At 36.3% G+C, this 26011-nt stretch overlaps 1 protein-coding gene across 11 annotated transcripts in view; it reads right to left on the reverse strand.

The window, feature by feature from the left end:
- Positions 1–26011, reverse strand: part of LOC307176172 (serine/threonine-protein kinase Sgk3) — a 148149-nt gene that overhangs the window by 25339 nt on the left and 96799 nt on the right. For all 11 annotated transcript variants that reach the window (XM_079902011.1, XM_079902008.1, XM_079902014.1 and 8 more), the window contains 5 exons: positions 21116–21199; positions 17866–17938; positions 12826–12901; positions 5802–5889; positions 511–560 (listed from right to left, as the gene is read on the reverse strand). In XM_079902011.1, coding sequence (XP_079758137.1) covers positions 511–560; positions 5802–5889; positions 12826–12901; positions 17866–17938; positions 21116–21199 — 371 coding nt within the window. The remainder of the gene's footprint in view (positions 1–510; positions 561–5801; positions 5890–12825; positions 12902–17865; positions 17939–21115; positions 21200–26011) is intronic.

The following is a 26011-nucleotide window of genomic DNA, read 5'->3' on the forward strand; positions in this document are numbered from 1 at the left end:
AGTCCACATTTGTCACTCCTCAAAATGTTTCCCCTCTGCTCAAGTAAATCTGGGACTATGGGAGAAACTGGATAAAGAAAATTTAATAGCCTTTCATATGCTAATTTCCATCAAGACTCCTCTGGAACAAGCTGACTAACAACTAGGGTTGGAGTTGTGACACTGAGCACCAAGAGAATATCAATTTGGCCTCCACGGATGCTTTTGCCAGAGTACTTTCCCAGGTACCTCCCAGGACTTATGGTCCCCACACACACACCAGGAAAGTAACAGTGGCAAAATAGCCGAACCCAATTCAACATCTGTGGATTAAAAACTCCTCAGAGCTCTACTAAAACAAGGAGAAGCTAGAGCAGTAAATTAGGCAAGCGTACGACAGTATTATATTCACTGTAACTATAGTTCTATTTCACAGGCTTCCAGTTAAACTGGTATAATTATGTACATCTGCACATTTGCAAAAAATCTTCCTCAAATCCAGTGAGATTGTTTGATACAAATTAAACCTACTGAGGATTTCCAGATGGTCCCAGGTTAATGTTCTGTGAGGTAGAGTGTAGCTGTTGGGATGGAAAAAAAAAAAAAGAATTTAACATTCTTACTGGAGTGTCTTATCGGTTAATGGATATTTTTTAAATAAAATACACATAACCATACCACAGATATTTGTCATATTAAAGAAACCTAAAGCCCTAATGCTTAATAAATGTACAGACTTTTGGAAAGATACACAATCAATATAAACATAACCATTTTAATGATAAATTTCAAAAGCAGTTGTAAGGAAAAATGTAAGGCAGAAATCAAAGTCAAAGTTGGCAAATGAATGAAGTAAACTGAGGAAAGCTCTTTGGAAGAGCTGGGCATTGAAACCACAATTGAAGAGGAATCTTTTTTTTTTTTTTTTTTACTTTTTTTTTTTTTTTTTTTTTTGCGGTACGTGGGCCTCTCACTGCTGTGGCCTCTCCCGTTGCGGAGCACAGGCTCCGGACGCGCAGGCTCAGCGGCCATGGCTCACGGGCCCAGCCGCTCCGCGGCATGTGGGATCCTCCCAGATCGGGGCACGAACCCGTGTCCCCTGCATCGGCAGGCGGACTCTCAACCACCGCACCATCAGGGAAGCCCGAGGAATCATTTTTTACATTAAAAAAAATTGGTTAAAAATAGCTTTTGTTTTTAAATTTTCAAATATTTTTAATAAGCTATTATTAAAGATAGGAAATGATAGTATGATGATGATTAAGACTACAAATGCTGGATTAAAGTTTTAATTTGAGAGGAAGTAAACTTATTTCTAAAGCAAATACATAAAACCAGGAGTGCTTTTCTTCCTAATTCCACCATTGTGATAGTATCAAATTTTTAGATAGGCTTTTCTCCTTACAACAGTTAACAAAGTAAATTTAATCCCTGTTATTAACATAGAAGCAAATCTTTACTCACCTAGTATACCATAAAGCAATTTAACTAATTAAAATTCTAGCTCACTAATAATCAACTAGAAATTTAACTCAAAATCCCAAAAGATTAATCTAGTGATCCTTCTACAGTGAGCACTTCTCACAAAAGCCAAGTGTAAGTGAATTCTTCTGCACATAAATTCACTATGAAATTCTTTATATACTCAGAGAATTAAATCAGAGATGTCTCAAATATGTACACTTTTACTAGAGCTCTATACTTCATATAAGCTATAGATATGAAGTAAGCTTTTAAAAATACCTCTTTAAGTTCATCAGAATCAACAAATTTTACCTAAGCAATTTCTTATTAGAGACATGTCATATATATTCCCACTTAAATTCATTTGTAACTTACAGACAATCTCCAGAATACAAGTTTTTTTTTTTAAATAAAGGGCAAAAGATCTAAAGTATATTTCGTATGAAGTAACAACACTGGCACCAACGTTTTAGTGACAAATCAAATATATTTCTTACTGACACTTTTACATGAAAAATCTTCATTTAATACAATTTTAATCCACAAAAGACAGAAATAAAAGGAATCATAACAGTCTAGCTCAAGACAAAAAAAATATATAAACACTCCGGTTCATTAGATGAGATTTGTCCTGTTGTAGCATAGTTTTAACAGAAGTAATCTCCCCCTGCTCCCCAGTTTTTCTGAGATATTATATAACTGACATATAGAACTGTATAAGTTTAAGATGTATAGCATAATGATTTGACTTATATATATCATGATTATGTTTAAATATTATAGTATTCTATACAATCTGATAATGTAATCAAACTAAGTTGTAATTTCAATACACTTATTCTTTTAATGAATGTGCAGAGAACTGTATCATTTTTCTATTCAATGAACTTTTCTATAAGATGAAGAAAGTGAAGTAAATAAGTGTGGATTAAACAATAACAAGGATAACCTGTCCCCTGAATTACATTAAAATGTAATAAGATTTTATTACTTGGCAACAGTTTTTCTAATGGAGCACATTTCTGAAATAATGAAAATTTCTGAGGTATATAATTAGATAACTTTTTACTCTACCTATTATTATTATCTTTTTTTTTTTTTTTTTGCGGTACGCGGGCCTCTCACTGTTGTGGCCTCTCCCGTTGCGGAGCACAGGCTCCGGACGCGCAGGCTCAGCGGCCATGGCTCACGGGCCCAGCCGCTCCGCGGCATGTGGGATCTTCCCGGACCGGGGCATGAACCCGTGTCCCCTTCATCGGCAGGTGGACTCAACCCCTGCGCCACCAGGGAAGCCCCTCTACCTATTATTTTTAAGATTACACCTAATCACTAAACTGAAGTTGAGGTATATTTCTTAACAGAATGAACACTAATCAAGAGAATAAGTTTCTTGACTTCTCTTGGCCTGTTTTTTTTCCTCTATAAATTAAGAAGGTCCAGATGCCTTCCAAGATATTTTCCAGCTATTAAATTCATTTGATTATCCACTCAGAAGTTCTTAATAAATAGTTACAACTGGGGCTTCCCTGGTGGCGCAGTGGTTGAGAGTCCGCCTGCCGATGCAGGGGACAGGGGTTCGTGCCCCAGTCCAGGAAGATTCCACATGCTGCGGAGCGGCTGGGCCCGTGAGCCATGGCCGCTGAGCCTGCGCGTCCGGAGCCTGTGCTCTGCAACGGGAGAGGCCACAACAGTGAGAGGCCCGTGTACAGCAAAAAAAAAAAAAAAAAAATGTTACAACTGGGGTGCGGGGAGTGAAGGAACTGGATGAAAGCAGTCAAATGGTACAAACTTCCAGTTATAAGAAAATAAGTACTAGGGATGTAATGTACAACATGATAGATATAATTACACTGTGTATGTTATATATTAAAGTTGTTAAGAGAATAAATCCTAAGAGTTCTCATCACAGGAAAAACATTTTTTTTATTTAATTTTGTATCTATATGAGATGATATCAATAGATATTCACTAAACTTACTGCGGTGATTACTGCATGATGTATGTAAGTCAGATCATAATGTTGTACACCCTAAACTTATACCAGTGATGTATGTCAATTATATCTCATTAAAACTGGAAGAAAAAATAAATAAAAATAAAACTGATGCAGTTCCTAGAAATTTTAATTTAAAAAATAATAAAAGTTATAACTGTAAGATGAAATATAGCTCTTTCTTTTTTTTGAAAAGGTTTTTTTTAATCAGTATTTTAAAACAGGAAAAGATCCTAGTCTAAGTTCCAGATTTTATGGATGAAACGAGAAACAAAATTTAGATTGAAAGTCAACAGTGAGAGAAGAGGAGCCAGAACCCAGGAATTTCTCTTAGTCTGGTTCTTTCTTCAAAAACCATTCTCCTACAGCAAGGCAAGACATTCTTTACATGATCTAAACCTACATACTCTCTACGTGATTAACAAACAAAACATGGAAAATCACGGTTACATAAATTTTACTCTTTGAAATATTTTTTGAATAGTATTAAGATGTTTTTAAAAATCCATAACCTTACCAACAGACGATTTACAAATATTTATAGTACTTTCATATAGTCTTTGCATAACTTCGAAAAACTGTGATCACACTGTGTAAGTGTGCATAAAAAGTTTTAAACCCTGATTTCATTTAATGGTATGTCAAAACTTTAAATATTATCATCTTTAGAAATATTTTTTAAATGTACAATATATAGGGACAACCACTATTTGACTGATGACTATTCAAACTGATTCTAACTTTTCATTATAAATCACACTAAAATGAACATCTTTGTTCTTTTCTGTGAAGGGTTATTTCATTTGCATCAACTCCTAAGTGACATGAATTACTTTCATGCTTGATACATGTTGCCAAATTGCTTTCCAAAAGAGTTGCATAAATTTTAACACCAGTAATGCCCAAGGATGCCCATTTTACCTTACCCTTATTAGTCCTGGCGTATTTTATTTACTTTACATTTTTGTTAATTTGGCAGATTAAAAAACCTCTCATTTGAAACTTTCATTGCTACTGGCATCAAGGTTGAATATTTTCCCATATATCTGTTTACTAAGAGTATTTCTTCATGTCCCTTTTCCTTTTATCTACTAGGGTCCTAAATATCATTCTTTTCAAAAATCCATATGTATGAGCTTTTTTTACATAGACATTATTCCTTCTTATACTTTGTTACATGTTTTCCCAGCTTGTGGTTTCTCTTTTGACCGACTGCACAGATATAAAATTAAAATATCCTTTTATTGTCCTAAGAGCAACCATGTCACAGACGTAAGAGTTAAATCTGTTCTCTTAACTGAGAATCCTCTTAGAGCATCAGAGAAAGAAAACTACTACTTTCCAGTAGTCACATCTATTTTTCAAATGAAGATTTTTAGCTGTGGGACAGTAATGTTTCAACTCATGACATTACCTTTTAAATCACAAAAACAGAATCATGACAAAATTAAAAGACATTATAAAGACAAAAACGTACATCTCTGATTTTCATGTATATATTTAACAATAGTATTAGTCAATTTTAAATTATAAAGGTATTATCATATTTATATAATACTTGTAATTATACTTTTAATTGCTACATAATAATCCTGAGTTAAGTTGTTGTAATTTACCTTTCTAACATAACTTTCTAAAGTAAATGTTGAAAATATCTTCATAAGAAGGCACAAGCTTACGATATTTATCACAATTAATTAAAAAAACAAGAATATCCTATTCTTTATTCTTTTCGGAAAACGTATTGATTATGTACATACAACTACAGCAATAAAAGTTAGTTGATACCAACCAGCCCATGTATACTGATTGCTCTACATCTCAAAACCTGACAATGCAGAGGAAGAGGTATGTAATATTCTGGTTGAAAAGGCCTTTCCTGCTGGCCAAAATTCAAAACAACAGTTGCAATGGTGATAATCATGATGAAGATATATGACGATCAAAAAGTAAGATGTAAAGCAAAGAAAGCAGAACACAAAACTTTATATATTGTATAATTAAAGTTAGGTAATTTTAAAAATTTCCACATATTAGAGAAGATAAGAAAGAAAATCACTAAAACGTTAAAAATTACTAGGTCTGGTTGCTGATAATATGGGTAATACTTCTAAATTATTCTCAAATTTTTCTTTAATTAACATGTATTACTTTCTATTATAAAAAGTACTCATTTTATCAATTTTATAAGAAATAGTGATAAGTAAGAGGTATACACATTTGTTTTTATGTACTCTACAGAGTAGAAAATCTACAGTGGATGAAATTACTTTGTTTTAAGTAAATGGGGTCCTAAAGTTGCCAATAATTTCATCTCTGGGGAATGGTATTTTTTTCTGTTAAAAAATACAATTCCTCTTACTACCTTCTGAGTACTTCTTTCATCCTCATCTTCAGATGGATCTGACTGATGTTTTGGACTGTCCATTTGAAGGAATGCTCTGACATCTGGACTAAAAACAAAAATTAACTTTATTATGACTTTGCATTTCTACAGCTTTTCTCCCTTTTAACATGAAAATAAAAGTAACTATAGTAGCATTTACAGTAAGAAAGTCAAACAAAATCCATTAATAATCATTATTATAAAAGGAATAAGCAAATTAAGTTTAAAAATAGGGAATCCAATAAACAAATGGGCAAAGGTATCAACAGTCAGTTCACAGAATAGAAAACCCAAATGGTAAGGAAATTTATGAAGATGCCTAACTTCACTAATAATCACAAAAAAACAAATTAAAACAACAATGAGAAATTACTTTATGTCCACTAGCCAGCAAAATTTAGAAAGACACATAATACCAAAAGTTGGTAGGGATACAGGGAAAGGAACACCCTCACGTATTGCTGGTGAGAATGTAAAATGAGGCAACTTTTCTGAAAAGCAATTTGGCAATATTTGGTTAAACTGAGTATGCATTTTCCCTGAGGCCAGAAATTTCAGTTCTAAGGATAAACCACACACACACAAAAATTATGTACAGGTTTAGTGAAAGACATGTAACTAGGATACTCACTGCAATATTCTCTATAGCTCTGAATCAGAAGCAAAACAGCCATCTACCACTAGGGAAATGAGTAAGCAAGCTATGGTAACTGCCTGCAGAGAACAGCAGTCAGCGATCAGAAACAAGGAACCACAGCACACCATTTACGTGTATATATTAAACACTCACAGACACAAAGCAACAGTCGATAAATAGATAACCAAAGACATATAACAAACATGTTGAAGTGGGCATCACCAGTGGGGATGAAGAAATGGGTATGAAGAGGAAAAAAATGGACTAAAATAAAAGAGGGGCCTTGCATGGACTAATGACAATCCTGAGGAATGATTAAATCTCTGTATCTGCGGTACCTCCTCCCAAATTGTTCTTTTTTTTTCTTTTTTACAAGTTGAGATGTGTTAATTCCCAAATCCTAATTTATCCTTCCCCTGCCCCCTGCCCTGCTGCTATCCCCTTTGGTAACCATAAGTTTGTTTTCTATGTCTGTGAGTCTATTTCTGTTTTCCAAATAATTTTATTTGTATCATTTTTTTAGATTCCACATATAAATTATATCATGATATTTGTCTTTCTCAGTCTGACTTACTTCACTTAATATGATAATGTCTAGGTCCATCCATGTTGCTGCAAGTGGCATTATTTCATCCTTTTTTATGGACAAATAATATTCTATTATATATACCTCACATCTTCTTTATCCATTCATCTGTCCATGGACATTTAGGTTGCTTCCATGTCTTGGTATTGTAAATAGTGCCGCTATGAACACTGGGGTGCATGTATCTTTTCAAATTAGAGTTTTCTCCAGATATATGCCCAGGATTGGGACTGCAAGATCATATGGTAGCTCTATTTTTAAGACACCTCCATACTGTTTGGGATTAACATATACACACCACTATATATAAAATAAACAACAAGGACCTACTGTATAGCACAAGGAACTATACAGTCAATATCCTGTAATAACCTATAATGGGAAAGAATCTGAAAAAGAATATATATATGTGTAAGTGAACCACTTTGCTGTATACCTGAAACTAATACAACAGTGTAAATTAACTATACTTCAATTTTAAAAAATGGTTAAAAAAATGAGATATAATTGACATATAACACTATATCAGTTCCAGGTGTACGACATAATGCTTCTATACTTGTATACATTGCGAAACGATGACCACAGTAAGTCTAGTTAACATCCATCACCACACAGTTACACACTTTTTGTGTGTGATGAGAACTTTTAATCTACTCTCTTAGCTACATTCAAATACGCTACCACAGTCCCCATGCTGCACATTACAACTGATGACTTATTTTATAACTGAAAGTTTATACCTTTTGACCACCTTCACCCATTTCGCCTATCCCCCAACCTCTGGCAACCACCAATCTGTTCTTTGTATCAATGATTATGAATCTGGGTTTAAGATTTCACATATAAGTGAGTTCATGCAGTACTTGTCTTCCTCTGACTTATTTCACTTAGCACAATGCCGTCAATGTCCATCCACGTTGTCACAAATGGCAAGATTTCCAAAATTGTTCTTAATAATCAAATACAAATAATATACGTTCATTGTAAAAAATTCAGGAAGATGAATAGTTTTTAAAAAGGGGAGGGGCTTGTGGAATGTAAAATGGTACAGCCAGTGTAGAAAACAGGTGGTTCTTTGAAAAGCTATACACAGTTACTGTATGGTCCAGCAATTCCACTCTTCAATATATCCCAAAGAAATAAAAACATATGGACACACAAAAGCTCACACACACACACATTCACAGCAGCATTATTTATAATAGTCATAAAGTGGATGAATGGACAAACAAAATGTGGCATATCCACATAATGGAATATTATTCAACTATGAAAACAAATGAAGTACTGATACATGCTACAATATGAATGAACTTCAAAACCATTATGCTAAATGAACAAAGGAAGATTTAAAACTGTATGGTTCCATTTGTATGAAATCCCCATAACAGGCAAATCCATAAAAATAGAAAGTAGATTAGTGGTTGCCAAGGGTTGGGGGAAAGGGGAAATTAGAAAATATAGTTTCTTTTTGGGTTGATGTTAATATTAGCTTAGACTTGGGTGATAGAATAAGATAGTGATGTGGTTGTACAGCATTGCAAGTATACTAAAAACCACTGAATTGTACACTTCAAAAATAGATAAAATGGTGAATTTTATGTTATGTGCATTTTATTTCAAAAAAAAAATTAAAGGTGGGAATCTTCATTCTTAACACCCCTACTATATTTGTTTTTTCTCTGCACAGTTAAGATCATGCTATATTTTAAATATTTTATTTTACTGTTTTTCACCTAAAAATACAATGTATTCAATACATCAAAAGGTCTTTGCCATGTGGATAAAAATTCTTTGTTAGCAATCACTTTTGATAGATGTATGATGCTGTATTAGGACACACTAAAAGTTACTCAGTGGTTCTTTCACTTTAGGATATATATATGTGCTTTTTACATATATATATTTTATATATATATATATATAAAATATATATATGGCTTCCAACTTTTGACTGTACAGCTTTCACTACTATAAATAATGCTGCAAGTGACAATCACTGTGCACAACACTGGAACCGCATTTACGATTTTCACTACAGATTTTTAAAAAGTATTTGCTCTGAACTATAAACCATTTTTAGGCTTTAAGTAGTTTGTTAAGCTAATTTCCAGAGAGGCTGTACCAATTTCTACTCTCCTAGCAATACATGAACATCCTGAAGACTTTCTCCAGCCTTGATTAAATGTTAGTTTATATTAGCATCTCTCATAGTCTGGTAAGTGAAAAACAGTATTTTAAAGAGACGGAACTCAATTATATTAGTAATTAGTGAAATGCAAATTAAAGCAACAATAAGATACCACTACCCACTCACCAGAATGGCTAAAATTGAAAAGACTAATAATACTAAGTGTTGGTGAGGTGACCCATGCGATCTCGTACACCAATGGTGGAAGTGGAAATTGGTACAATCACTTTGGGAAACTATTTAGCATTATCCACTAAGATTAAACATATACATATTCTACAACCAAAAATTATACTCAAAGATACATCAGAAATGCTTGCACATGTGCAGCAAAAGATATGTTAATGTCAACATTACTCATTAGAGCCAGAAAACAGAAATAACTCAAATGTTGATCAGCAGAATTGTGGTATATTCATGCAATGGAGTATTATACAGCAATGGAAATGAACAAACTACTGTATAGCTATATGCAATAACACTGGTGACTCTCAATTGTTGAAAACAAGCCAGATATAGACCATGTAATATATGATTCTATTTATATAGAGTTCAGAAACAGGGCACATTAATCTATGCTGCTAAAAATCAGGAGAGTAACGACCTTTGGGAAGGAACAGACATTGAGAAGAGGCATGTGAGGGGCTGCAGGGGTGCTGGCAATGTTCTATTCCTTGGCCTGGGGTGGAGAGGGGGGATACTCAGATGTATTCATTTTCTCATAATTCATGAAGCTGTACAATCATGATTTGTGTTCTTTTCTATAGGTGTTATAATGCAATGAAGCTAAAATAAGGTGTTTTGCTTCATCTGCATTTCTTAAATAGTAAAGAAATGTTCAGCTTCCCTGGTAATTAATCAGCCACTTGCATCTCCTCTTGTGTAAACTGTTAATGTGTTTTGTCTTTTTTTTGGTGCCTTAGGAATGTATTATCTGCATGAGCTCTTTTATTAAGTATATTTATCTACTGTCCTTTATCATGGGAAACTTTTTATATTTTTGGTTTTTAATTTCACTTGTAATTTTTGGAGGTCAAAAGTTTTTATTAATCAAATGTGTCATTATTTTACTTTGTAATACATCATTCACTACCAATATCCTGAGAAAACCCTTTTCTATCCAAAGGTCAGAGAAATAATAATATTTTGTTTGAGTTTTTAAATGATTTTAAATTCAATTTTAATAAGTTATCTTAAAAATAACCTTCTCTCTATTGAAGTAAAGCTATTTTTGAAGCACATATCCCACACATAATAAGAATAGACACAAGGATGGTGTTCAAGATACACTTGCTGATTGGCTTCTCCTCTAACTCTCTTAAATCTGTACTATTTTATAAACAGTTTGATGTTCAAATGAAGAGTGTGAAAATTAACAAAGTTCCATTAACAGATGAGATCCAGAAAATGTGAAATGTCACTTTTTATTACAAAGAAAATGTCAGTTAAACATTAAGTTGAAAAAAAAAACCTCTTGGTTATTTACCTTGGAGTGCTGAAAAATGTCCTCTACCTTAAACAGAATAGTGGTAGTTACAAGGTGCATACGTATGTAAAAATCTATTGGGTAGTATACTTAAAAATTGTGTATTTTATAGTATGATGTTAAAATAATCAAATTGGTTTTAGTTGAATTTCAATACCAAATATAACACCTTTATAATACTACACTTCTAGATCCAAAATGAATACTTAGAATTTAACATATACTGTCAGAGGTTCTGAGTAACACTGTTCAAAATACCAGGAGAAATAATAAACACCACCGCCATTTATTCCACACTTATTCTATGTGAGGCTCTGTCAAAGAATGAGACATATTCAAGCTCTCAATGTACGAATTTCAAACAAGCCAGTAATATGCCAATTCGAAGTAATCTCAAGTGCATATAACAAGAGTTAAACATTAGAAGGGTAGATCTAAGCTGAAGATAACATAGAATTTGTCCTAGGGAAAAGGCATAATGTTTAAAAAATAATTATACAAAGAGCCAAGTAATAAGAGGCTCTCTGCTAAGGAACACACCAGACACAGGAACCCTGAGTTCAAGGATCCTGCCCAATTCTGTGCTCCTCCACCACCTGCTGGGGGCTCTGAGTGGAAAGTCGGCTGCTCCCCTTTGCGGGGGCTAATCCCAGAGCTACAGCAGGTGCTGGACCTCCCCGTGACCCTCGTCCTATCTGTGAGCATCAGGGGAAATGAAACCCAGAGCACTGGGCAGAAGACCTTGGTCACAGGAAGTCTAGCTCCAGTAATTTACTAATTTAGTAAATTAAATTAAGTTAAAAAAGGTCAGAGCACCTGCTCAGAAGATAGAAGCCCTCTATAAACTATAAAGAACTATAAAATGGTAATAATCGTTCTGAGGACAATTGCTAAAAATACAGTCCTTCAATGTTGTGATTCTGAAAAGACTGTTAAAAGGTGTCATGACTGCATCAATGTCCACAGGCAGCCTTTACATCTACCCAGACAGGTGAGCTGCAGAAACGTTCCCCAGATATTCTCCTTGGTCCTCTTTATTCTTCTTAGAATGTTAATACTTTATACATACTAAACAATATAAGTAACATACATGCACATAACAAATCACAATAAACATAATGAACACCAATGAACCAATTACCAGACTCAAAATGAAAATACATCTCAAACCACGGATCTACCTATACCTTCCTAGGTATTTCTGATATGACCCACCCTTCTGCCTTCACAGGAGCTGCTGGCCTACCAGACACACATAGGGCTGGGAAAGCGCCCTGGTGTTAAGTGGCTGCCTGGAAGGTTGTGCTGAGAAGGCCTGAAGGCCTTGTCTGGGATGAGAGAACGCTGACCCAGGTCGCACAAGAAGTGGTAGCAAGTGTGCCTGGCCCTCGCCAACTCCTTCAGCTTCATCTCCTTTCTGTAAACTTACTCTGTGTTCCAGTCATCGTGAAATGTTAATACGTGAGCATCCTGAACAATTGCAGGCTCTTTGTAGACTCTGTTACAAGCACTGCTCCCTTGGCCTAGAATGCTCTCCCTAGCTTTTTTCTTGAAAGACTGCACATCCTTTAAGTTCCAGGAAGCCTTCCTTGACACCCACCCACCCCAAGAAGAGTTGGCCACGTTTTTCTCTGTTGTCTTCCAGACTTTTTTCATAAAACTTTCTTTGCTTTAATTGCTTGTTTCTACACCTGTTTCTCCCACGTACCTGGAAGCCTATGCCTCTGGAGGGTAAGGATAACACTAATTTCTCTTTTTATTCCCAATGCACACAGAGGTACATACGAAATGCTTTCTCAATGCACGAATAAATATAACATCAAATAATTAGCAAAATGTTTTAACTGTGCCAATTCCTTTCAAGTTTAATCTACAAAAAAAATACAAGTACAATAGGAAGAAAGAAAATAACTAGGGCCTTGAGTTGATGGAGAGAAAAGAAGATTAAGAATACCAGAGGAAAAATTCTTGAGGAAGATTTCACAAAAATATACAGCACAATAATATTCCACAGAATGTATAAAACCTGGATCAGTAGCTTATTCAATAGTCTTAGGTTGGGTTTCAGTGCCTCCTTAGAACACAATGAAAATTACTTACTGGTTGTAAAGTTCTGGATGCCTAACTAAGTTCTGAATGAATTCATTCAGTCCCGCTCTTCTCTGTTTAATAAAATCTGTTAGGAGAGACAATACTATTATGATTATTTATATCAGACTGTAATTATCATCAATACAGTTATACAAGAATAGACAAGCACAAGATAGTGAATTTTGATTAAGAAGTTATTTCTTAATTCATGTTTCTTGATATACAATAAGGAATACTTACAAATATATATTTCTTAAATCTGTAAATACAATTATTATAAAATTAAAATAAAGCAGGTAGGACTTCCCTGGTGGCACAGTGGTTAAGAATCCTCCTGCCAATTCAGGAGACATGGGTTCGAGCCCTGGTCCGGGAAGATCCCACATGCCATGGGGCAGCTAAGCCCGTACGCCACAACTACTGAGCTTGCACTCTAGAGCCCGCGAGCCACAACTACTGAGCCCGTGTGCCACAGCTACTGAAGCCTGTGCACACAGAGCCCGTGCTCTGCAACAAGAGAAGCCACCGCAATGAGAAGCCCGTGAACCGCAACAAAGAGTAGCCCCGGCTCACCACAACTACGCGCGCAGCAACGAAGACCCAACGTAGCCAAAAATAAGTAAATAAATTTATTAAAAATAAATAAATAAAATAAAGCAGGTAACATATTCCCCAAAAGAAAATGCTCCAAAAAAATGCCTATTTTAGGTTCTAAACAGACTCACTACAAAACGTGGAGACACTCTGCTTTGTCCAACTCCTCGTGTACTACCAGGTAATAAATAAGAATTAACACTATGACACTGGTGGCTGAAAAATCATGCTAACTTAAAAACAAAAAACAAACGAAACCAAGAAATACTGAAATCCTTGCAACTGGAAATGGTGATTAACTGGTTGAGTATTACCAAAACTCTGCTGCTAAAAATAGGTTTTTATTTTGTATAAATCGATTTCTCTTCAAATAGCAGAAGTTAAAATTGAGAAATAAAAGTGATTTTCTATGTAAGTCATTGAAGGCTAGCATCATGCCTGTAAAAATTTTTTTCTAACTTTAGCCCTTAACACAGTGTCTTGGAATGTACTTAACTGATGTTTGTGAATGAATTAAAAAAAAAACCAAACAAAATGATTACACATTCTAGCATTCACAGTCTCCAAATTTCATATGCCCCATCCCTGATTTAACTCAACTGTTTTGTTACTTTGTAATTTTATTTTTCAGTAGTAAAGATAATCTTGTTTTGTTTTTAAAACTACCCAAAAAATATAATTTATATATTGATTCCAAGATCCTATCAGCAAAAGGTTTGATATTAAACTATTTAGAATATAGAAATATAGCTAATTCTGTGTATACTCTACAGAAAGATCCTTAAATTCAAAATGAAATTTTAACTTAGAAAAGCATAGGCAGAAATAACCCTTAAAATCTGCCTCAAGTATGTAAAACTTATCTTACAGAGGTTGGTAACCACCAACATAGAGTGGAAAAAAAACAGAGAAGAAAATGACATGCATGGACTTAGAAGCTGCAGCATAAGAACTCAGAAAGATGTATGGAAAAACTCTATATGGTAGCTGTCAAACACGAGGTTAAATTAAAAGGACAATTTCTTTCTTCACGCTCTAACTGTCCCATCTTTAGCCAGTGAAAGCCCCATCAATTGGGCCCCTGTGGCCTTTTGATAAAACCTCAGTATTCTTGTATAGCTTCTTTGCTTTCAGGCCAAGATATCCTAGGACCATCTTGTACATTTCTTGCCCAGCACCTGGAACTGCCATGGAAGTGTGGTTCCTTTAAGGGGGAAATGGTATTTAGAGATTACAACCTGGATGCTAAGGGTGTTTGCTGCTACTTATTTGTTATTGTTTTCAGGCATTTCCAGTGGAGAGCACTGGGAAATATGTATTGTTTTAGAAAGAGAAAAATAAATCATGATTTCATACTGTATTCCCAAGTTTAAAATTACAGGAATTTTTACTTAAAATCTTTGATTTTATATTTGTATCTCTTTCCTCTTCTGCTTAAAATTTTGGTTCTCATGACATTAACATAATTACAAAATAACTCTATATTATCAATGAGATTATTGAATGCAGGATAAAATTTCTTTGTACACTTTTTTTTTTGCCATGAGGAATATAAAGCTGAGTTTCCATGTTTTAAAGTCATTTAAAGTAATTATTCTCCATGTGTTTCACCACCAATCAGAATACAGTTATATTTTTTCCTTGTTTATTTTCAGTTGTTAGAGACTTCAATATTGTTGCATTTGTTTTTGTTTTTAAATTGTTTAAAATATGCAAAGCTGTGCACAAGATTCATCCAGGGAGGTCTAACATCCACCTCTGTTGTCTCCAGTTGGCCTCTCCCTCCTTAAGGTCATCAGTTTTTAGTTTTTGGTTTATTCTTCCATTATTTCCTTTTGAATCTTCACATCCTTTCCTACACAAAAAATATACACTGTCCACATCCACACCTTGTTTTTTCCACTTAACCAGGTATTCTGGAGATCACTCCACAGTAATGCACAATGAGCTTTTTCGTTCCTTTTTACAGCTGTACCATATTCCAATACTGGAGGGATGTTTCAGTTGTTTCCAGTTTTTGCTATGAAAAACAGCATTACAGTAAACAGTCTTGTACATACATACATCATTTCCGATGCAGTTTATCTTTAGAATAGATTCCTAGAAATGTGATTTCTTGGTCAAAGGGAAATGTATATATAGTTTTGCTAAATATTGCCAAATTTCATAAGGTTTGTATTCCCACCAGCAAAATATGAGAATGTCTGTTTAGCCAAAGCCTAATAAAATGAACATCCTACCAATCTTTGGTTTGTTGAGTATGACTTAGATTTGATCTCCCCAATGAAAGGCTTTCCAAAAATCTATAACATATAGTCTACTTCACTGTTGCCAAGTCATATACCACATGCTCAGGATGGATTTCAAAATGTTCTTCAATAAAAATCAATTCTTAGTATCAAATAATTAATCTACCAAACATAAATACCACAGGGCACTGTCTGGTATTTTGCCTTGAACCATGAAGCAGCAACGCTGCAGGTCTTTATCTCTTTGCCTCCTTCCCTGGATAAAATGATTCTGATTTTAGGGTTTAACTAAGGGCTCCACCGAACTCTAACCCAAGTTCAAGCCTTATGTTAATCACTAACATGTAGTTTGAATCCTCTTAAATGTCTTTCTGTCACTTCAAATTAATTAATTCTCTCATTCACCCAGGCCTGACACTTCAGTTATCTCTGATTCTCTTCTCTATATGTCTCCTTTACCTAAGCAATCACCAAGATTTCTTACAGATTTTTCATTAAAAGATTTCCTACACATGGCTCAATTTTTAGCCCCATTTCCACCTGAGTTGTAGCTCTCATCACCTAATTTGAGGACTACTGGAATACTCCCTTAACCAGACTCCCAGTCTCTATCTCGTGTTCCCTCTGCTGTGCCTACTATACATTATACACTGTTGGTTTCACATCATGTTGCCACTTCGCTCAAATATCTCTAAGGCCCCCATGTTGCCCTCACGATGTTTTTCAACCTATGCTCCACAGACATACTTCACTGCTACACCAACAAAGCAGCTCCGTTTTTATTTGTTCTACACATTACATTTTTCTGCATCAGATTTCACTAGGAAAAAAGTGTTCTACAGCTAAAAACAAAACAAGAGAACAAGAATACAAAAGCCACTGGCCGATAGAATCAATCCATGGAATGTGTAACTGGCTTTGCTGTGCCAACTCAATCGTCTCTTTATTAATGGATTCATGTATTCAAGTAACATTTATTGAGAATCTAATATTTATTAGGCACTATAATTAAATAAAAAAGATACAGTATCTACCTTCATAAAATCTACAGCCCGATGAGACAAACTGGCAATAATAATAAAGTGTGCTAAATTCTCCCAAGAGAAAAAAAGTCTACATAAAATAGGGGAAGTGAAAAAGAACAGGGGAAACGAGAAGCCTCTCCAATCCTGAGGTTCAGAAAGTGTAAAAGAATAAAGAGTCTCCAGCTGAGAGGGTTACAGGGGATTCCAGCACCCTGGGGGGCGGGGAACTCAGTTTTAATTACAGCAAGAACGTGAAAGAAATAAGAAGACAGAGGATAAAGGAGTTTGTTCATCGCGGGTAGAACTGCACAAGGTATAGTGAAAAGGTCTGGGAGGAAAAGGAATGGTGTAAGGTTAGGTGGTAGAGAGGAAGCAAGATAAGCCATTTGAGAGCTCCTACATAAGGAATCACAGGTCTGATGGGTTACAAGGTTACAAGCAAATTAGTTTAGGAGGTAAGATGGTGGGGAGGCAGGAAACTCGATAGCATGTCAGGATCCACCTGTGGCATAAACAGATGACTTTACAGCATAGAATTTCTGGTGGATAGAGACTTCTATCTCTCTATAGGTCGCCATTTGTGTACTGGGTTAATTTCTTCTAGATTCTAGTAAAAAAAAAAAAAAAGTTTGAAGTTGAGGCTTCAGACATATATACAGCCTCCAGATTTCTGAGATCCTATGTGTCATCAGGCTCCCCAAGGGGGAACAACAGGACATTTTCTTGGTATACCATTCAGAGGCCTGCAGGGTGCCGTGTACAGAGTACACATTTAGTAAATGTTTCATGGTTAGAAAAGTACTGCCCATTATCCTTAATAATCAATAGATTTATCTGAAGCCAGACTGCTTGAATTTAACTTCCAAATCTGACTTTTACTAGCTGTAGGCGACCCTGGGCAAATCAGTCAACCTGTGCCTCAGTTTCCTTACCTATAAAATAGTGATGATAATAATACCCACCTCAAAGGGTTGTTGTGAGGACTGAATGAATTAAAACACATAAAGTGTTTAAAAACAACGGCTGGTACACAGTAAGCACCTTCCTGAGGCATTATTTTCGTAGAGCATGAGATCCATTAGCTTTGTAACGTTATACTATTATACACTGCAATGAATATGTTAACTACTTTTTCAAACTTCAACCATCACTTATGGCTGGTCTATGAAGTTATTGCTTACCTGGATCAAAATTATCACCAAATATTCTCTTGGCAGGAATCTTCAGGGCCATAGCAGGAAATTGTTTCCTTAACTAGAATTGAAAACATAACATTACATGAACTTAATTTTATAGGTCTTCCAGGTATACATGTACCAAAACAAAATACAATCTGATTTTCAAAAAAATCCGCCATAAGACATACCTTTAAGTATATCATGATCAAATGTACAATATTAAATTATACCAATAAAATACCATTAGTCTGACTAATCCCATTTTGTCCCAATAAAACACTTAGTATCTTTGTGACCTGGAATAAGTTACTTAACATCTCTGAGCTTCAGTTTTCTTGTTGGAAAATGGGGATAATCTTCGCACTTACCTTAGTGATTTGTTGTGAGGCTTAAAGAAAATCATCTATGTTAAGTGCTTAAACTAGAACCTGGAGTATAGGTTTTGAATACGTTACTCACTGTTTTGTTACCTCAGGAGATGTGATGTTTGTGTTCTCTCTAAGTGAACACACTGACAATTGTTTTCTGAGAAAGCTGATGAATTTTGCTTTCAATACCCTCTGCTCTAGCCTTCCTCCTATTAATAATTGTTTCTCAGATTTGCTTATCCCCAGAGAAAGAAAAACTTCATCCTGAAGAAATTAAATTTGGGCAGTAAAGCCATAAAAATGGGTAAATGCTTATTTTTACTGTAAGCTTGATGTCAAAAAACCACACATACACAGTCTTACCAATCCTTGCATTCCTCTAGTAAATTTAGATGTTTTAGAAACAACAACCAAACATACACTATGTATACACAAACACACACACATTCCTCCACTGACAGGAAATACAAATAGGAGAATGTATTAATCACTCTACACCATGAGCATGCTCTCAGCAAAATTCAGAATGAAAAATCTGCAGACAAATGACCCTGTTTCTTTCAACAAAAAATTGTAAAAAAAAAAAAAAAAAAGGAAAGAGAGGTGGAGGGGAAAACAGTGATTAAAAGACAGGTCATAAAATCAACTATATTTCAACAAAATATTTTTTAAAAAGTTAAACAAAAAAATAAACTTATAACAATGTTAAAAAAAAGACACTTCAGGGCTTCCCTGGTGGCGCAGTGGTTGAGAGTCTGCCTGCCGATGCAGGGGACACAGGTTCGTGCCCCGGTCCGGGAAGATCCCACATGCCGCAGAGCGGCTGGGCCCATGAGCCATGGCCGCTGAGCCTGCACGTCCGGAGCCTGTGCTCCGCAACGGGAGAGGCCACAACAGTGAGAGGCCCGCGTGCCAAAAAAACAAAACAAAACAAAACAAAACAAAAGACACTTCATAGACTTATCAACCAGTTTATATGACATTAAGTATTTGACATTAAGGCATTATTGTTAATTATTTTTAGATGTGATAATGATATTGTATGTATATTTTTTAAAGAATCTTTATCTTTTTAAAGATGTATACAGAAATATTTACAAATGGAAAGACATGATGTCTGAAATTTGCTTCATAATTCAGTGGGCTGGCTAGGGACAGAGATGAAACAAGAATGGCCGTGTACGGTAATTGCTGGAGATGGATGGCACATTACATTATCTTCTCTATTTATACTAGTCTCTCTACTTCTGTATGTGTTCAACAAGCTTTTAATAAAAAGCTTCCAAATGTACACTACAGTCATAAATACACATTTAAACTGACAGTTAACATTTTACAGATTGGAAATTTCACTTTTTTCTTTATTCTAAAAGGAGCATAGGGAAAGAATTTGTGTTTTCAAACTTGGAGAAATCCAGTCCAAGTTTAACTTCACTTCTGTAGTTTCAGAGAACACAACTGATACCATTCCCCTGTTTTTTTCTTAGCTCCTCACCACAAAAGGCAGAATTGGAAGGAGTTACATAAAAAGAGAGGAAGACACAGAAAATGGGAAAATAAGAAAAAGATGAAAAAAGGAAGAGAAATACAGGAAAAATGAGGGAGATGGATGGTAAAGACTCAACTAACATTAGGGAGAATTTTCTGCAAAAAGCTTAACATGGGTTGCTTGATGGAAAGAGAATTAAAGTGATCATGTGGGAGGAGTGCCCCCAATAAACTTTCCTACTTTACCTTTATAACTAAAGATACTCAAATATTAACACCTAACTTTCATGACTTAAGGAAACACAGGAAGTTGTGCAGCTAGACAACATCTGATTCATTCTGGCCCATTTAGGAAGTAATTTACCTCTTAACTGAGATATGCTTACCTTCCCCCATATTTAAAATATTTTACAAATGATAACCCATAGACATATATCCATCTAACACTATTTTTAAAATCAAGAGACAGGGATAAGAAAACTGAAAAAGTTAACTTTTAAAATATGAAACAGTTTTTTCTGGAGGATGCCTAATAATCTACTATTTTAAAAATAACAACATGAGGAGATTGCTGTTTATTGTTAGAGCAGAAGAAATTTAAATTTGTGATTTGAGGCCCAATTGCTTTTTTTTCTTAACTGAAGCAAAGCTTGGAACCCAGAGCTGTCTCAATAACCTGGGGTCTCTAATGACCAACAAAGGCAGTGTCCTCTGGCCTCCTACGTATGCATAACCTTAAAGGCAATGTTCTCCACAAACACTGGTCCCTGTGTAAGATCTGGCCTGATGTGTTAAAATGACCATGGTGCTCTAGCTTCCTATGGTAGAAACTGTAACTGTAAACACTGGATGAAAAATAATATCTGAACTATGAATATATAAAACAGGTTTTAGTTATTTAAATAACTGATGATCTCAGGTAACTGTCAGGCTTTTGAAAGTCAATATTCACTTCAGCTGTGTTAGCTACTTAAAATCTGGAACCTTAGACTAATTTCTAACAGAGAATGAAACCATAGAAGGTAGGTAGGCTTATGACAGACTTTCAGACCTAAAGCTTATAGTTGGGCAATTTAACCACAAAGAGCATGATGATTAACAATTATTAGAAAGGTAGGTAGAAAGGATTTATTTCTAATCTCCTATGACACTGAAATGTATTTTAAGCTGTATATTTAGTTTTCATATCTTCAATAGTTTATCTGAAACTTCTCAACAGTCCTCTCTCCACCCTTTTTGGTAAGAATTCCAAAGTCAGGATGTTTTGAAGAACCCCTTACCCTTTTCTGCTTATCTGATATATATAAGTATTATTTAATTATCAAATAAATCTCATTTTCCAGTTTTCTCAGGTGTTTTGTTTTAAATAAAAATCTTGTAGACTGACTGTTACTTACAGTGTTGTAAAGCTTATCGAACTCCGCATATCTTCTGAAGACAAACCACTCACTCCTGCCCACTGAAACCAGAACTTTATAAACCTGTGGAAATAAAAAATAACAATAAAATTTGATCACAAAAAAAAGCACATTAGCTATTTACATATGCAAATAACCTTTCATACTCATGAAACTGATATTAGACATTACTATTTATATGTGATTCTCCAAGATACAGAAGTATACCAACTGAAACACTTATTTTATCTTGTTGAAAAGTGTTTTATTTTTAAAATGTTATGAAATATTTCCATAGTTTTCAGAGAATAACACAATGAATACCCATGTACTCATTATTTAGATACTCTGAATTCTGACATTTGGCCATTCTTGTTTCAGATTTTCTTCCCCCAAAATAAAACATTATAGTTTCAACGGATGCCATTCTGCTCTCTTCTTCCCCAGCAGTAACCACTACCACGAAATGATAAAGTATTTTCAAAAGGAATGCCTGGAACACAGTAAACACTAAATTATTAGTTCTCTTCCTTTCAGGGCATCTTTTACACAGTATTTTTCAAACTAAGAATTTATCCTCAGATTTCCTACTACCATCTTAACCTGTGTTTAATATTTTCATATATACATAATTTCACATAACCACAGTCAACAACCCTATGAGGAAATAAGCAGAATAAATATTACAACCCCCATTACAGATGAGGAAATGATGGCCCCCCAAAGTTAAGTAACTTGCCCAAGTCCACAGACTTGTGAGACTAAAATCTAAATCTTCTAACCCTCCATGCACTAGAACAAGTATCAAATCAACAGTTATAATACAGAATTAACTCTCATAATTCGTCCCACAGATACTCTCAGAATATAATTCAACATACCAATGTACAGAAAACAATTTGGAACCCCAAAGATCTTTTATAATTTCTAAAGAGAAAAATAACAAGGATCCAGGTATATGAGGAAAGGTTCACTGATGTATGGCTTGGGTTATCAATCTCACTATTTTACAGTGAAGATTAGGGGAAAGAGATATTTACAATACAATTGTCCACAGTCTGTTAGATAACAGAGTAAACCAGGTTTATTTTAGAAGACGGGCATACAAATATGTATAAACTATCCTTTCCCACAAAAGACTGGAAAGCTACACTCACCAGTTCATAGATAGATAATACTGTGAAGAAAGATCTCCCTGATACTGCATATGATTATAATGTAGGAATTCTGCAGTATTGTTGAAGATATGGTCACATTAACAGGCCCTTAGTACGAGGGGCCCCAGAACGTAAAGCCATATCCCCCTGTGAGAAAGGGATCAGGTCTCACCTGGAAAGTGAAGCAAAGTCATTGTATCAGTTACCTGGATAAGTGATGAATCACTTAAGCAGAGAGAAAAAGAGCATCCAGGCACCCTATGTGAGCTACAGGAGTAAGAGGATTTTCTGGTGTTAACTAAGAGGACATCAAATTGTCCTAAAGGAAGCTACTGGGTGTAAGATATCAGAATCGTTTATAAGATGACACTGCTCCCATGGGAGAGAGTGCAGAAGTAGAGGAAAAAGAACCTAGTCTGGGTGCTGACAAAAGTTGAGCCATGTTTTTAGGAGGAGACTACAGATTTATCTCCTACAGCATTCAGGATCAGATAGGCCTGGAAGCAGGCCTGCTACCAAAGGATCAGATACTTAGGTTTATATGATTACGAGATTCTTGAACAAACAGCACTGTTTGTGCTGACTTCCCAGTGGGATAAGTTGGCTTCCCATAGATACTCAAGTACAGCCAAGATGAGAACCCAAACCTAGGTTCCAGGCCAAAGCAGTTCTGCTGCAACTCTATTTACAGGAGCTTAAGATAAAGCCCTGTGAAGTTATTAATTGGCAGGATGATTTATGAACAAGGGCTTATTAAGTTCTAATAAAATACCAACAGGCAAAAACAAAAGCTCTTCAAATTTTAAAAAACACTCTCGTTTGCAAAAATGCACAAAATTTCACAGAAACAGTACAATAATAACAGTACAATAAATCTTAAGTTTTTTAAAAATATATTTCCTTATTGCCTGTCTTGCCCCACCAGAATGTAAGTTCTTTGAGAGCAAGGGCTGTATCATTCTTGCTACCCATTGTATTCCCAGTGCCTAGAACAGCCCTGCCATAAGACAAGAAACTCAAGGACAATTTGTTGAGTGGATAAATGAAAGTATAATTTAGACTTGGTTTAAGTCAAGACATCCTAGAACACAGTGCATTTCTCTGTAAAGTCGTTTAAAAGACACACGAAAACTAGAGTATAAAAATATTATTGAGGGGCTTCCCTGGTGGTGCAGTGTTTGAGAGTCCGCCTGCCGATGCAGGGGACACGGGTTCGTGCCCCGGTCCGGGAAGATCCCTCGTGCCGCGGAGCGGCTGGGCCCGTGAGCCATGGCCGCTGGGCCTGCGTGTCCAGAGCCTGTGCTCCGCAACAGGAGAGGCCACAGTGGTGAGAGGCCCGCGTACCGCAAAAAAATATATATATATATTATTGAATAGTTAACGCAGTGTCTATTTTTGTTCCCCAATAATACACAGACATGCTGAAGCTGGACAAAGTCTGTGCTGGGCGGGGTCGGGTCTATCTGTGTTGAGTAGAACCAAGTTTCCTGAGGACCGGGGACTGTACTGCAGTGATCAGCAACTAACATGTGAACTTAATCTTACATTTCATTCAACTTCAATTCAACAAATACTGTTCTAGGTATTGGTGAAACAATAGTGAGGGAAGTTCTTGCTTCAAAGAACAAATTCAGGGAAAGCACACATAAATAAACCCAAAGTATGTCAGGTGGTGATAACTGCTATTAAAAAACTACACAGGGTAAGCAGGACAGAGTGTGAAAGGGGCAGAGTGTGAAGATGCTGTTTTATATAGGGTGGTCAGAAAAACCCTCTCTAACAACAAGGCAACATCTGAGCATCTGAAGGAAGGAAGTGAACAAGGGGATCTGGATAGAGCCTTGGAGAACTCACAGGACACCTCTTGGGACAGCTGGTAAGAGTGACACTATAGGCCTCCTCGACCTTTTCACAGAAGACGTGGAAATACCTCTACCACGAAAAACAAAAGGACACCTGAGATAACCCATCGCCTGTATTTGCTATGTATGAACTTCCATCAAACTTGGCAGGAGGTTATGCCCTTGAAGGAGAGAATGGTCCAAAGGTAAAAGTAAGGAGAGGGAAGGAAGGAAAACTTCACACACTCCACTATCTTATGCTAAGCATACCGACCTCTTGTTTACCATCAATATGATGTTTCTAAAACTGGCTTATACGAATGTGGAAGAAATGCTGAAGATATTGCTGCAACATCTGAGGAGAGGCAAATGGCCAGACACACACTGCAATCTCTCTGCTCTGGGCTTCTATGCAGGGTGTGGAGGTATGCTTATTAAGGAAGGGAGAACAGAAGACAGAAGGGCTGTTTCCAGCTCCTTGTCTGAGGCTCTGGGAGAAAACCACCATTGGGGGGCCCCACCCCACCTAGTTAAGAAGGCAGAGTGGGGTGGTCCAAGGGTTTAGTTTAACTCCTCAGCTTTCCTCAACTCCCATGTGACATGGACCTGAGCTGAAAGTCACTTGTCATGGCACTCAGCTGGCAGGGGCCGGGTGACCCCCTGGTCAGAGACCAGGGTAGACCACCTGAGTCAGGAGAAGGTGGAGGGCACGCAGAGCTTCAGTGGGGTCTACAGCCATCACGAGCCAAGGGGAAGCTGAGTCAGCAGTCAGTCACCACGACCCTTGCCAAGCCAACAAAGGGCAGATCACAAATCAGTTCATCAACTGCAGATGCCAGCAGTGGATGCCAACAAAATGCCCAGGACTGGCAGGTCAACCATAGCTGGATGTCTGCCAGACCAGTCACTCTACACCTGGAATGGCAAAGATCTAGACGATGACAAGAATGCCAAGCCTTCAGCAGGCTACCATGAGGTCAGTCATCAACTGAACAAACACTGTGAAAGGGGACACCTCTCCTGCCACAAACCATGATGCTAAGTTGGAGAAGGAGTGTGTGTTCAAATAAGAGAAAGAGAGCACAATGAAGACAGGCTGGGCATTTTTACTTAGAAGAACTGCTTAGGACTTCCATGGTGGCGCAGTGGTTGAGAGTCTGCCTGCCGATGCAGGGGACATGGGTTCGTGCCCCGGTCCAGGAAGATCCCACATGCCGCGAGCGGCTGGGCCCGTGAGCCATGGCTGCTGAGCCTGCGCGTCCGGAGCCTGTGCTCCGCAGCGGGAGAGGCCACAGCAGTGGGAGGCCCACGTACCGCAAAAAAAAAAAGAACTGCTTAAATTTTAGCTCAAACTGTTGAACAGAATTGGGTTAAATGAATTTCTTCACACTGCTCAGTGGGTGGGGCCTTACAAGGAAGGCCAGGTCAGTTACAGACACGATAAATGACATTTTTTTCAGGGAGAGGAGGACAGCAGATCTCTGTATGTACTAACAAGACTACTGGAACTAAATACAATACGTTTCATTACACTAATTAGAAAAGTGACTATACTCCAAATGGCAGTCACTGATACACTGACTCAGCCAAATATTCACTGTGCTTATTCTTTATAAAGTCCTACAGTAGATACCATGGTGATAAAACGTAAAATTAGAAATGGACTTTACCTTTATGGTGAAAAAATGAGTTAGACTACTCCTTTAAAAATATTTTTAAAATGGAGATAGAAAATGACAAATGTCTTAAGAAAGATACTGTGGAAATTTCAAGACAGTGGTTCTTCACATGGGATCAATGACTTTTGGAGTCCATTGACCCCCTGAGATGTGATGTGTCACAGAACCACACGTATGCACATTTTCTGGTGAGATGGTCTATCAGACAGTTTTACAAGT

This window comes from Stenella coeruleoalba (assembly GCF_951394435.1).
Source record: "Stenella coeruleoalba genome assembly, chromosome: 17".
NCBI classification, from domain to species: Eukaryota; Metazoa; Chordata; class Mammalia; order Artiodactyla; family Delphinidae; genus Stenella; species Stenella coeruleoalba.